The sequence below is a fragment of the Cyprinus carpio genome, chromosome A7 (genome assembly GCF_018340385.1).
Source record: "Cyprinus carpio isolate SPL01 chromosome A7, ASM1834038v1, whole genome shotgun sequence".
NCBI classification, from domain to species: Eukaryota; Metazoa; Chordata; class Actinopteri; order Cypriniformes; family Cyprinidae; genus Cyprinus; species Cyprinus carpio.
In genome coordinates this window covers 17,650,487-17,664,637 of record NC_056578.1, presented here as the reverse complement: position 1 = coordinate 17,664,637, position 14,151 = coordinate 17,650,487, and the positions used below count along the sequence as shown (strand labels likewise).

Here is a 14,151-nt window from a genome sequence, read left to right as displayed (position 1 = left end):
GTATTAAAATATGATTTATATGTGGCATTGTTTTGGACATTAAACAGACTGAGAATGAAGAGTTAGGGGGGAAAAACCTACAAGGCTGTTTAAATCATGTGAACTCCTTTAGGAAGCCAAATGTCACAGCATGTGATGTGAGTGTTGTCCATGGTGCTGAAGTGAGCGCTGCAGTTCAGGAAAATTTGACTCTGCAAAATGTTGGCACGTGTTGGCAAGTGATAATTAGTTTTCCATAGGTTCCCTCATAATCCCAACACGCGCCTTATTTGCAGTGATCGACAACGTCGCACATGACTCTTACTTTTCGCTGGACCATTACTACACGACACCCCATCCAGATCCAGCCCTCCCATCCGCGCGATATAAAACCAACATCCGACACCTCCAGTCGTAATAGACGTACGCGCGCTGACACACACACAGAGAGAGAGAGAGAGAGAGAGCCACCAACAGCGTTTAGAAATGTCCAGTTTAAGTGTAGCCAGTTTTTGTCACTGTGGATTCCTCACATGCCTTGTGCTGTTCTCTTTTTACATTTCTGTAGCGTCCTCAGTGAGCCTTGACTTGACTGAACTAAGAAACAAAGTTGCAAAGATCAAAGTTAACCCAAGAGGAAATTTATGGGCAACAGGTGAGATGCATACACGACTTATTATTGTGCTACATAACGTGACTTTTACCAAGAACAGAAATGTGATTTGGCACTTAGGTCATTTTATGGGGAAGAAAAGTGTTGTGGACAGCGAACGCTTGCCGACCGAGGATGACTCCACGATGAGAGCCATCGAGGCTGCACTGAATCGCCAGCAGGTCGAGCGCGCGGACCTCTATCAGGAGATGCTGAGGCTCGCGCTTCAAGCTCACCTCGACACTCAGGAGATCCGCCCTAAAGTTCCGGTAAGAACCGAGTCTGGATTTTCTGTTAATATTGAAGTAGTTTCTACTCTGGTCTGAATTGAATATGACTGAGAATATTCTTCTGTTGTAAATAGTTTTCATTAAAAGTGTTATTTAAATTTATGTGTTTGTTTGTCTTAAAATGTAATTAACGCAATTCTGCATTATCAACCGTATATAATCTAACGTAATCAATATAATGTTATCAATAACAATCAATGATTAAATATAATCGACAATTGATTTTCATAAACTGTTTCTGGTCGTTCTAGGGGACTGCAATATTAATGAAGATATTAGACAGCTACATCCAAGACAATAAAAAATGATGACTGCCATCGGCTGAGATCTTCAAAGTGTTTGATTCACATGGAATTTGTAATTGCTTTTTCATCAACTATTTTTTTTCTTAACTAAAACTATTAACCACCTCCATGTCACAAGAAATGCAACAAGTTATACTTGTATATTTATTTTTAGAGGATGTCCAGAAATGTTTTTTGTTGTTGTTGTTTTCAATAATTTGTATTTAATAAAGAATTAATTAGTCAAGTCTGTTGCTCCTGCATGAAACTACAATGTTAAAAGTGTAAATTTTTGTTATCTAAATTTCTACACTTAGTGGAAGTATTTATTTATTTATTAACCTTAATAGCAGGTGAGTGGATGGTTAGGATTTAGAGAATGGTTACTCTTGGTGCTTTCAGTGGGATTTCATTGTAGAATTAGGTATTCCGATGGTAACCAAAAGTTTTTTTATATGAAAACTTAAAACTTTACACACAATAATATATTGTATTTATAAGAAAACATCAGCAAGAAATTCAAGACATGGGTGAGCAAAGCAAAACAACAAACTGCAAAGTGGACCAAAGCACAACAGTATAATCTGTTATGTCTTATGTAATGCAAATCTAAGACAAAACTCAGCAACACACTCATCTGAGTGGAAGATTATTTAACCTGAACAAATAACAAATCTCAAGTTCTAACAGTTATAATGACAACCCATCAAAATGCAAAATTTCTAAGAACTAAAATAAATGACAAAATAAATGTTAAGTTATAAATGTTCTGAAACATTAAAAGACTATACATAATATGAATAACACAAATTAAAAACTGATACATTGTTCATTAGCAGATTATTGTCTTTCCCTGAGAACTGAATATAATTCTTGTACAAACATTGTGTGCAAAGAGTACCTGAAGATTAATTAGGCTGCCAAATACCTACTGGTGCTCTAAATATGTATAATACTTGTACCTTTGCCAAATAGAAGTCTGTGTTTGTCAATTTGAATATCAGCTGACCATAATGTTCTCTGACATAAATCAATTACATAAGCTTTAGCTATATAGACAATACAAATGTTAACAACATTTCTAGGTCTTTGACCTGGTCTTGTTCTCCATTTAGTCAACACAACACATCACAGCACATTTGTCTTTCCTTTTTAATGTATGATCAGGTAACCAAAGAAATGTTTTCTTTGACCTTTGAACTGAGGAGAGGTTATAATTGTAAATGTTGTGTAAGAAGCCTGGATTAATTATTGTATTCAATTTTATTCAAGCCTTTTTTCTTTTTTTTTTTTAATGGTGACAAAAAATATTAGCAGTTTTAAGGACTAATACATAACTTTGATCAAGCTATACTACCATAACGTTTTGCATAAGAGGGGAGAAATTGTTGAGATGGATGTGCAAAGTCTGCCCCTATATATAATTTCCTTAGATTTGCTGTTCATGATTTTGATGCATCCCTAATGGTTATAAAGGTGGATCAAATTTGACCTAAGGAACACGGGCTGGTACAGTTTCTTAATGCCAGCAGGAGAGTTACGCATTGGGTTGTCGCCGAGAGAACAAACAGTGCAGGTCGAGATATTGAGGTCAGTGGGACACGTGACTGGCGCTGTCCAGTTGGATGCTCTGTTGACTTGCGGAGCCTGACAATCGCACGATATGCATCTGCTATTAACGTGAATTTCTCTCCTTCGCTTAAAATATATAGCCTGGCCTCGGCGTGATCATGGGACAATGTGGCGTTATTTCTTCGAAGACGGTTTTAGTCTTCCTAAATCTGTTTTTTTGGGTAAGTTGCCTACAGTAGCTATAATAGTTTGAATGAATGCAGTGGTTAGCGGGCACTATGGCATAGCTCTGCAGGGATTCACAAGCTACAGTGAATGAGCTGTTGTTTACATGCATACTCGAAAGGCTTTTAATAGACAGAAATTCGTTATGATTTTGACTGAAAGCATCACTGAATGAATCCAAGCGCAGTATTGCACATTGGTTTTGTCTATTTTGTCCCCATGTGTCACGTCTGTCTGAGCACTACTATATTGGTTGATGGAACGAATGTCAAATCACATAATACACAAATTATAAAATGAAAACCCAGCTTTTAGCGTTACATAGGCTTAGCATACACACAATAAAAGATCCATATATAATCAAATCTATCCATGAAATAGGAATTACAATATCGTCTGTAATAGCAAAGAGAACCAAGACTACACCTTTCAGTTTCGTTGAACGGGGATTTTGCAGGAATAATGTAAACAATTGTTCTGGTTTTTGTTTCATTTATTCTAAAAAATTACCTCAAACAACGTCAAGATATTAACAGTTATCAGTCATGTCAGTTAAATTTATATCTATGTTGATTTTGATAATGAAACTGGAAGAATATGATTGTTACCTCCAAAATACCTAAATAATTGTAATGTGGCTTGTGATGAATAATAAAATGTTAATGTTTGTCAATACACAACCTTGTCAGGAATATGGACATGTTTTGTTATGTTTTCTCCCATGCATGAGCTCCCCATGACCCATTTTTTTCCCTCTCATTAATTTGTCATTTGATCGCCTGTGTCTTGTAATTAAGTTAAGCCCTGTATTTTAGTGTTGTCTGCTCCATGTTTCCTTGTCTGGTATTGTTTGTCTCCTGATGGTGCTATGTGTGTCCCCTGCTTGGTTTGTCTATTAAAGACTATTATTTGTGAATCTCCTGCTTCTCCATGTTTTTTTGCTCCTACACAGTACTCAACCGTGACAAACCTAAAACACTACATATTTTAATATCATAATACACAGTTTAACTGTAACAATTTTAATAAAACACTAAAGATACACTTGGAAAGAACGTCTATGAAATACATTTTAAAATCTAACTTATTCCACATTTAAATTTTGTGAGAAATAAAACTGCTTAAAAATGATGTCTGATTTGATAGATTTAATAATAAAAAATAAAAAAACCTAACAATTTTTCTGTTGCACCTTTCCCAGGCTGCTGCAGGTATACTGTGCTACATTGGGGCCTATGTTTTCGTCACGTATGATGACTATGATCATTTTTTTGAGGATATCTACACTTTCATCCCTGCCATGGTGATAATTGCTGTGGGCACGCTTCTTTTTGTCATTGGTTTCATTGGATGCTGTGCCACCATTCGAGAAAGCCGCTGTGGCCTGGTCACGGTAAACTACAGTCTGATACCCCTCATTTTCACATACATAGCTCTGATGATTTTTCATGCAGAATCTTTCCTGATTGTACTTGTCTGATTGTTCTGCAGTTCTCGGCAGTGCTGCTGCTGGTATTTGCCACAGAGGTGGTTGTAGTGGTGCTAGGCTATATTTACAGAGCCAAGGTGGGAAATAATTAAATGATATGTACATGTGCATATAAGTAGTTTGTAAGTGTCATTGTTAAAACATTGAAACGTCTTTTCTTTTTCTCTGAAAGGTCGAGGCTGTGGTGAATCACTCTATTCAGAAAGTGTATAATGAATATAAAGGGACCAACACAGACGCTCCCAGCAGGGCCATTGACTATGTCCAGAGACAGGTAAGACCATACGTTTCTTGGTCTCTTTTTTCCCACCATTTTTCAACTTCTCTCTAAACTTCTTTTCTTACAATCTTTCACTTTTAGCTTCACTGTTGTGGCATTCATAACTACTCTGATTGGATGAACACTTACTGGTTTATTGAGTCCAAAAATAACAGTGTGCCAGTGAGCTGCTGCAAACCCACCATCAGTAATTGCACTGGGACGTTAATGCGACCAGAGGACCTTTACCCAGAGGTAACACCCTCACACACTTTCTACAGACCTTCAGTCCAAAACTATTAAATGATAACTAATTTAGTCTAACTGAAGTCAGAGGTCAGAAGTCAGAAAGAGCTTTATTACCTAGTATGTTTACACACACAAGAAATAACACTACAACACAAGAACCCACAGCACAAAAAAAAATACGCAAACATTCAAAACATAAAAGATAATACATACAAACATAGGAACAAAAAATAAAAGTGGAATATAACAACACTAACTGAACTTCTTGTTACAGGGCTGTGAAGTTCTTGTAGTAAAGAAACTCAAGGACATTATGCTGTACGTCATACTGGCTGCATTAACATTCGCTGCCATACAGGTAAAAAGCTTTGCGGTGGAGGTCAACCACAGTCATACACTCAAATGAAGTGGTCATTTGTCACTTAAGCAGTGGTCTATCTGATTTTAACTGTAAATACAGGAAGTGTAAAATAATGGAAACACCACATAAAATGTTTTACTTCTAAATAAGCTAATCATAGTAATTACTTGACTACTCAATAAATAATAAATATTTGGACATGAAAGATTGATCTGAGCTTAAATTATTTTCTAATCTTACCTGGATATTAGATTTAAGTTTCTGCTGAGACATAAATAGTCAATTACAATATGTAACAATCGGCCTAACAACATATAGGTAATAGAGATGCTAGATGGCGCCACTTGCGTTTTGTATGAGACCCATTTACTTTGTGAGACATGAAAGTAAAAAAAAATATAACAGAGAACTGAAACCGTTGAAACTTCTCTGGACGTTATTGGTGGAGCTTGAAGGTCCAACCACATCCTAACCATAACGAGGTCAAGCTCCACCCGTTAAATCTACAGAGGTCCACCCATTTGACCCATTTGAATCTGCAGTGAGCACCACTTGTCTAATTACAAGTTCATTCACAGATATACAACACAAGATGGCGATATTACTCAATGTATCTTAGTGTGTGGCGCTCTTTTTTTTTTTTAATTGACAATAGGGGAATATAGAGTCTTTAAAACATATCAATCTATAAAACAATAAAATCAAAACTTTTAGTCATATCAACAATCAGTCTTAGATCTAATACATCAAATACCCTTTTCAACAGCAGAGATGTCTGAGCTTTACAATTATTCTGTATTGAGATTAACAAATCATAAAAGATCTTTAAATCAGTAGAAAACCATCCATCTTCTTTCAAATTCATTACATGGATAATATCAATTTTTTATGTTAAAATGAGTTTCTTGACCTGCACTTAATTAGGAGTTACATATGTATTTATATCCAACCAAAGTTTATAGAAAAAAAAGATAAGGATAATCATGATTAAATGATCTTTCTAATATAGAGGTTAAAAAAAAACAATATACTATATTTTACAGATAAAAATAACATGTAATATTACAATGAATACTATATTTTAAATAATATATTAACTTCAGTTAATCTTCAGTTAATCTATCTTTAGTTTAGTTTTATTTAAAAATTTGACAAGGCAGGGTATTGCAGCACAAAAGAATCCCAGAGTTTTCTACCACCTAAAACCATTCTTTTTACATGTCTCTCCTTGTAATCTCTTTGATATGTATATTTAAAAACTGCAATCAGCGCTATGCTCATTAGTATCTCGGAAATGATGTCAAATGACCCTTCTCACCAATCCAGTAATTATCTTCAAGTAGGAGGTGGGAAAAGAGAGGGTGCGTCTCAATCAGTTTCCTAGTCTCAATCACAAAATCCTTCCAATACACTGGAATGTTCGCTGTCTAAAAAAAAACCCACAATGCAGTGCAAAAACCTGGGAGAATCTATGCTCACTATGGTCCTTAATCAGAAATATATTTACATTATATACATTTTAAAAAGCGCGAAACATACATTACACGATGCATCTCAACACACATCATAACAAGGGATAGAAGTTTTGAAAAGACAAACCGTGATTTAATTGAATTCCACCATAAACACATCGTTAGACAGTAGTGAACATACTCTACAAAAAAAAAAAACGAGATCCTGCTGTTGTTGATAAATAATATGAACCATATTGCCTGCTTGATGTTAACAGATAATACAGCAGAATATTTGAAGTATGTTCTCATAATTTTTCCTGTCAACATCCTCATTGTAATTGTATGTTTTGACCATTGTTTCCTTTTCTCCGCACAGATGCTTGGGCTGCTGTGTGCGTGTGTGGTCCTTTGCCACAGAGGTCATGACCCTGCCTATGAACTGCTTGTCAGCACGGGTATAGATGCCTGAGTGGTACCGCATGGCATCATGGGAATGGCTGGTCCTCCCAGCCAGTGTACTGTACATATTTCAACTGAATCAGGCTACCACTTTTCTACACTAGTATTAAAACCAGTTTCAATACCTTTGTTTGACATAAAATCAAAGCTTTGACAGCTTGAATAGCCTCACACCGCTTTAGTTCCTCAAAGAAGTATTGAATTGTTTCTTTATTCAAAGCACTACTGATATTTGCTAGAGTGTGATGAACAGACAAATCATCATTCAGTTGTTTGTTATATTGTAAACTTTTTACACTAATTGATTCCATGTGTCATGGTAATGTGATATAATGTGTTATTAAGTGATTGTTAGGCCAAAGACTGAAGTCACTGGTTGACATAGTTCAGATATTTTCCCTTATTTACAGTACATGTTGTAGAAGTAATGCCTTTGAGTTATAATGAAAAAGAAAGATTGTTGTGTTAATTTAAATTATTTTCTGACAACTTTCCTTTCTTCTCATTTAGAGCTTGTCTTTAGAGAAATATTCTGATACAAAGGGTTTAAATTAAATAATTTCTCTTAAATCTAGCAGCAGCATTAAACTTGCAATTAAAAACAAGGATACATAACATAAAGCATGAATTACACTATCAGTCAGGTATTTGGCAGTAAAACAATCAAAAACACAAATCACTAAAATCTCTGTAATTTCAGTTTATGATAAAAAGGCTTTTTTTTCCCCCCTGGAAACTTTTATTTCTTAAAATGGTTGTGCAATGCCTGGGGCCAGTAAAATATTTACTTAAAACAAATTACCTAAAACCGGTGCATTTCCTTTTCAAATTAACCTTTTAAGTGTCTTTGAATGTCACTCTAACGGAAGAGTTACTCTTAAAAGGTCACTGACGTGAATGCTCAGTAATACTCAAAATGTTCACTGTAGCATGAAAACACTCATGTTTTCACACATATTTAAACATTATTTAATAGATTCATGCTTTTTATTTCTCCCAGCAGAAGTATAACAATGACTTATGCAGAGTACTGTAATATATGTTGATCAGGGTAAATAAATCGAAGAACTTAAAATGATCCATGAAGTGTTTTTTTTATATATCATATTGCACATTAAGACTCTGTAAGGCTCTGTTCATTCAGACATTTTTACTCAGAAAATCTAAAAATAAATAAAAAATATTTAGACTTTTAATTTTCATTAATTATAATTCCTATAAATATCAACTGACAAAACAAACACAAGCTGTCTGAAAACACTTTTGAGCATGACTTAAGAAAATTGTTTTTAAACATTTCATTAAAATGGCTTTGAACAGTGTATTTATATAAACTCTGCAGGAGGACACTAAAAGCAGTGATCAAAATGTCATTTCCTATACAACCAAACCCCCCCAAACAAAATAACATTTTGATCACGTGCTTAAGGCGTGTGGTGTGAAAATAAAGAGGAAACAAGAACTATTTTATTTTGACCATTTAAATGAAACAAACTTTTTATTGCAATTTATTTTTCAGTGTTTCCATATACTGTTGAATATATTTGCCAAAACAGTTTATTGATCTTCAAAAGATCTTCGTTTCCGATGATGAACTTGTATATTGTTCTTTGTGAAACTCACAGACAACATAAACATTGTTTTCAAATGCTTCAAAGTGTGAAAGAGTGATGAAAATAATATCAATATAGCTTCTAAAAGTGCTGTAAATCTAGGACATCAATACAAGCTCACTAAATGTATAGTTTGTGTTTCACAGTGCAAAGTCATGCATCATCCGGCATTTTTCAAGCTGCATATTCACATAAATGTTGACCAACTTAACTTTAAACAACTTATAGCATATAGAGATATACAGTAAGCTACTACTGTTACATAAACTGTAGACATTATGCTAATTCACTATTTTTAAGTGAAATAAAGGGCTACTTTAACATATTTTAGAATATAAAGTTAACAAGTGAGCTATATATATTTATAGTAACATATGTGTGTATATGGATATGTGTGTGTGTGTGTTTGTGTGTGTGTGTGTGTGTGTGTGTGTGTGTGTGTGTGTGTGTCTGTGTCTATATATATATATATATATATATATATATATATATTCATATATATATATATAATTATAATTTAAATGCACATTTTAATTTTATGAACAACATTTGTTTTGTTTTAAACAATCAGACACAATTGACTGAAACATATACATATATATATGCTTTTGTTCTTACCCTGATCTTTTATAACATACAAAATTCAGTTTCTCTGAACAGTCTCTGTTCTCCCAACTTTTAGCTGCCAGGTTTTGAGATCCACAGTAAAGGGGCCTGGCAGGGCATTCTGGCAGCTGGTCCAAATTTCCCAGAGACTCCCCATTGACCCAGAACCAGGAGCCTGCCAGGAAGCGCACACCTGTCCACACACTGGGGGTTTGCAAGTCTACAGTCTCATTATTGGCTCGGAAGTGAAGCAAACTGGTTGACAGAGAGGCCAAGCCAGAGTATTGAGTCCTGCAGTGTTCTAAAGCCTCCTCCCAGCTCTTCTTCTCCATTACCAGGATCAGTTCAGGCACCCACTTATAGCAGAAAATAGCACAATCGTAATCATACAATTCACCACCTAAACTCTTACCACAAAAGGCAGTATTTGGGCTGTCCGGCTGACCAATCCGCCATGTCATAGAAATTTCATCGCTTCCATCATTCCACACCCATGTGCCATTAGCAGAGGGCTTGCTCAGTCCAATCCAGCTTTGTGTGCTATCAGCTCTCTGATTTTTTGAATCGTTTTTGAACCTTAGAAGTTCCACTTGGCTGTCTATGATGGACAGGTCGGCATAATTCTCTCTGCAAAACTTCTGAGCATCGCTCCAAGTCTTGGCATTATTAATAAAAATGTGTTTCCTGTTCAAAGTTAAAGTCAGCTCACAATGAGCTGACAGGAAAAGAGCAACCCAGAAAATCTTCATCTCTTCTGTGGGAAGCAAGTCAGTAAGTACAGTCGTAAGGCAGACTCCTTAAATATATAGAAACGCAAATTTGCAATTTGTTAGTCAGCAGAATATGCAAAAATTCACTTAGAGGCCAGATGTCATGAACACATAACAAAGACTGTAATGACTAGTCTCACATTGAGATCTTTATTGTGATTCCTTAATTCAGAAATTTAATTAATAACTCAGAAATTAAGAAAGAAAGAAAGAAAGAAAGAAAGACACTTGATTGACAATAATGCAAACATTTTCATACTGATGTTTTCTCCTTCTCTCCAAAATTCCCCTTGCTTAAAATATCACATAAAACAAACAGAAAAAATAAGTATTAAGAATGACAGAAACTGAAGTTTAGTGTCATAATGTCCTGCGATTGTTAAAAACATGTAAAAGAAAGAAACTTATTAAGAGTGATCATTTATTTACATTTTACTATTTTACTATAGCCTGGGTTTAAATTGTGATAGTTCACTTAATGCACATTTATAAAATTTTATATGCTTAAGTTTATAGGTCACATGCAAAGATTATCATAATATATATATATATATATATATATATATATATATATATATATATATATATATATATATATATGTATGTATGTGTGTATATATATATATATGTGTGTGTATATATATATATATATATATATATATATATATATATATATAAAACAACAATAACAACAACGACAACACCCCAAATACAAACCTTATGCAAAACACATGGAAAAGTACAGGGACAAATGGAAAATATCTGACTTCAATGTCCTACTCTTTCTCTTCAGAAAATGCTATTAAGACTATAAGAAATAATATATGTATAAATAGTATGTATTATACATAGATTTTCAATTATTATAGTTAATGTAAAGACATTTTCTGAAAACAAGTATCTAGTTCCCTTTCAAGGGAACTTCGAACTGCGTCCTCTAGGGGTCGCTATGGGGAATGCCTCGTCGTGACCCATGTCTGAAGCATACAATGGAAAAACACCAACACTGGAGACAGCCCCTGACGTCACTACCGGTGCGACTATAGAATAAATAGGCACCGGGAGAACACGTCATACTCTTCTTCATCTTCACTAACTGTTCTATTTGAAGCGTGCATTTAAAACGTGGTAAGAGCGATCTTTTTTATCAATCATGGCGAGTACTAGCAAAGCGGTTAAACAGTGTGTGCATCCGTGTCATCATTATTTGACACCTGATGACACACACAATCTTTGCGTTGCTTGTTTGTGGGAAGAGCACGCACGCGATGTCCTTGAGGGAGCAAACTGCGTGCATTGTGAGCATTTTTCAATGAAAAAGCTCCGTGCTTTTTCTCGTTTGTCTCTCTTTTCAAGGAAGGAGTGGCAGCCACCTGCTTCCCGTGGTTCAGGACCCACCACTGCTGAGGCACGGAGGAGAATGAGCTCATGGGGATCACAGGTGGATCTGGCTGCGGAGTTTAAAAAGGGACTTTCCCTTTCGCGCTTGTCGGCGGAGGAGGAGAGAGAGCCGCTGGAGTATGATGTTATTTCCTTAACACTTTCCGATCCAGAGGCTAGTGCTCTGCTGGGTTCGGCCCAGGAAGCATGCTAGCAAGGTGATGCCACGAGGTCATCTCGACGAGCGTTATTTTTCTGACCATAGCCCTCCATCTCAGGTGAGCCTTCAATTTCTGCCTGATCTCCATACAGAGATTGATAAGGAATGGAAGAGGCCATTTTCTTCTCGCATTCCATCGGTTTCAGCATACGAGTTATGCCAACATCGAGGCGATGCGCGAAAGCAGCTATGAGAGGATGCCCCCTGTAGAAGAGACGCTGGCTAGCTATCTCTCTGTGGGGGAGACGTCCTCTCTTAAATCTCCCTCCTTCCCATCTAAGCCCCTTTAGGATACATCTCACTTAAATGGCAAGGCATACGCAGCAGCAGGTCAGGCTGTGGCTTTATTGCACACGATGGTGGTGCTTCAAGCATATCAGGCTGATCTGCTGAAAGACCTGGATAATGGCGAGGGCCTTTCTCCTGATCAGGTAGCTGAGCTGCGCTGCACCACAGATCTCTCTCTCTGTGCTACCAAGCAGGCCGCCTCCGCCATGGGCAGGTCTATTGTGGCCATGGTGGTAACGGAGAGACATCTGTGGGTGAACCTGGCAGATATCAGGAAGAAAGAAAGGGGCTTTCTTCTCGATGCTCTGGTTTCGTCTTCCAAACTTTTCGGTACCACCGTTGAGACGGTGGTCGAGAAGTTCAGGGAGGCGAAGGCACGCTCAGTGGCCTTCAAATCCTTCATTCCACGAAGGTCCAGGTCTGAACCTGAACAACATAGGGGTCCTGGTCCGTCTTGGTCTGAGGATCAGAGATAGGCCAGGTCATAGGCTTTTGCGGGAGCCTTCTTGATCATCAGGCCCCGGCACGGCACTGCAAAAAAATTTCCTGGATGTCCACTTAGGTCACCCTGAGGGGCTTCCTGGTCACCTGGATATCCCTTCTTGCTGACATATCGAGTGGAAAATATAGGTGGCATTTGCGATAATCTGCTTGTATAATGCTGTCTCAGGCAGTGCTCCCCTCTCCAGAGGATTGTAAATTTGAGCTTGCCTCTCCTGTGTGGTTGGGCACCTGTGCGATGCTTAGGAAGCTTTAAGTACACATGCTAAGCTCTGTGTACTTTCTGAAATCCACATGGTGGTAGGTGTGCACATTGAACACTTTGCACACTTTACTAAAATCCACGTAAATGGTAAGTGTGCACGCTAGCACTTTGCGCACTTTCTAAAATCCACATAAGTGGTAAGTGTGCACGCAAGATTCCGCGCACTTTCTGAAATCCTGTACATTAAGGGTTACGCGCTCAGCTTCATTCCCTTTCTTCGAGTTGGTTAGACCTTGGTTCCTTGGGCTCCACTCAACCAGTGTGTCTTTTATTAATACACTTCAAGCATCACTTCCCTCAACATGAAGGGCTATTGTGGGCATGCCGCTTCCCCTTAAGCGCCCGAGTTCTCTCCCCTTCTGAGGAACTGAATTCCTTGCTCCGTGGGCTGTTCTCGTGGTAGTTTAGCAGCACTCCCCTTTACCAAAAAGGGTCGCCTATGAGCGTGATACTCTCTTTCTGAATTCAGAGTTTTCCTCTCATGTAAGAATTGAGCTCTCTGTTTTCCCCTAGAGCACCTGGCAACCAGCAGCATCTGGTTAACTGGGCAATTCCTTCGCCTCTATGATGCGCTGAGGTCAGTTTGTAGGTCGACCCCCCCCCCCCCCTTTGAGAGTTGGGTTTGTGCTCCCTCAGCGAGGTAGCCTACTGCTGGCCGTTCCAGCATTGGAACATTCCAGCATTCCAGCATTGGAACATGCTGCAGGCTGAGCCCCCTCTCTCGTGAGAGCTGGGTTGTAAATTTACTCAGCTAAGTAAATTATTGCTAGCTGTTCCAGCTTTGGAACATGCGGTAGGTCGAGCTCCCCTCTCGTTGAGAGTTGGGTGTTTGCCCTTCCCCTCAGCTAGATATTTACTGCTAGCCGCTCCGGCATTATTACCATAGATCAAGTTGATGACTCTCAAACATATTGTTTTTGGGATGCACCATTCCATCTATGAGCTGCTCTTTCAGAGTGCCATGAGAGCCCCTTAGTACATTGTCTTTTAATCCATGTTATGGTAAGTGTGCACATGAAGTCTTTGTGCACTTTCTAAAATCCACATTGTGGTAGGTTCACAAGCTAGTTCTCTGCGTTCTTTCTAAAATCCTATATGGTGAGGGCTTCACACAGTTGCTTCACGCCCTTTCTTGAGCTGGTAAGCCCTGTTCATCTTTGGCGCCACTCCACCTATGTATCCTCAGGATACCTATTTAAATAGGGTGTTGCTAATAGGGTGTTGAGACAGTTCCT

General features: G+C 37.5%; 3 protein-coding genes across 3 annotated transcripts; 2 read left to right on the top strand and 1 right to left on the bottom strand.

The window, feature by feature from the left end:
* The first annotated feature begins 411 nt into the window (after positions 1–411).
* On the top strand, positions 412–1,385 carry LOC109077247 (neuromedin-B-like). Its single transcript, XM_019092847.2, has 3 exons — positions 412–634; positions 713–900; positions 1,173–1,385. Exons 1-3 carry the CDS (start codon positions 466–468, stop codon positions 1,227–1,229), a joined length of 414 nt encoding a protein of 137 aa, XP_018948392.1. The 5' UTR covers positions 412–465; the 3' UTR covers positions 1,230–1,385.
* A 1,426-nt stretch (positions 1,386–2,811) lies between these two features.
* LOC109077264 (tetraspanin-3-like) lies at positions 2,812–8,351 on the top strand. The gene is made up of 7 exons (XM_019092860.2): positions 2,812–2,998; positions 4,204–4,395; positions 4,494–4,568; positions 4,664–4,765; positions 4,853–5,005; positions 5,274–5,357; positions 7,191–8,351. The coding sequence occupies exons 1-7, from the start codon at positions 2,936–2,938 to the stop codon at positions 7,281–7,283; spliced, it is 762 nt and encodes a 253-aa protein (XP_018948405.2). The 5' UTR covers positions 2,812–2,935; the 3' UTR covers positions 7,284–8,351.
* A 1,095-nt stretch (positions 8,352–9,446) lies between these two features.
* Positions 9,447–10,779, bottom strand: LOC122145462 (C-type mannose receptor 2-like). The gene has a single exon (XM_042759234.1). The coding sequence runs from the start codon at positions 10,239–10,241 to the stop codon at positions 9,501–9,503; it is 741 nt and encodes a 246-aa protein (XP_042615168.1). The 5' UTR covers positions 10,242–10,779; the 3' UTR covers positions 9,447–9,500.
* Positions 10,780–14,151: the final 3,372 nt, after the last annotated feature.

What these genes read in the sequence shown, in the direction of transcription:
- LOC109077247 (XM_019092847.2), top strand. Translation starts at nt 466, where the DNA reads ATGTCCAGTTTAAGTGTAGCCAGTTTTTGTCACTGTGGATTCCTCACA. An exon ending in AGGAAATTTATGGGCAACAG is followed by an intron (nt 635 to 712) that starts GTGAGATGCATA and finishes TTTGGCACTTAG; the next exon opens with GTCATTTTATGGGGAAGAAA. An exon ending in AGATCCGCCCTAAAGTTCCG is followed by an intron (nt 901 to 1,172) that starts GTAAGAACCGAG and finishes TGGTCGTTCTAG; the next exon opens with GGGACTGCAATATTAATGAA.
- LOC109077264 (XM_019092860.2), top strand. Translation starts at nt 2,936, where the DNA reads ATGGGACAATGTGGCGTTATTTCTTCGAAGACGGTTTTAGTCTTCCTA. An exon ending in CAGAGGACCTTTACCCAGAG is followed by an intron (nt 5,006 to 5,273) that starts GTAACACCCTCA and finishes TTCTTGTTACAG; the next exon opens with GGCTGTGAAGTTCTTGTAGT. An exon ending in TAACATTCGCTGCCATACAG is followed by an intron (nt 5,358 to 7,190) that starts GTAAAAAGCTTT and finishes TTCTCCGCACAG; the next exon opens with ATGCTTGGGCTGCTGTGTGC.
- LOC122145462 (XM_042759234.1), bottom strand. Translation starts at nt 10,241, where the DNA reads ATGAAGATTTTCTGGGTTGCTCTTTTCCTGTCAGCTCATTGTGAGCTG.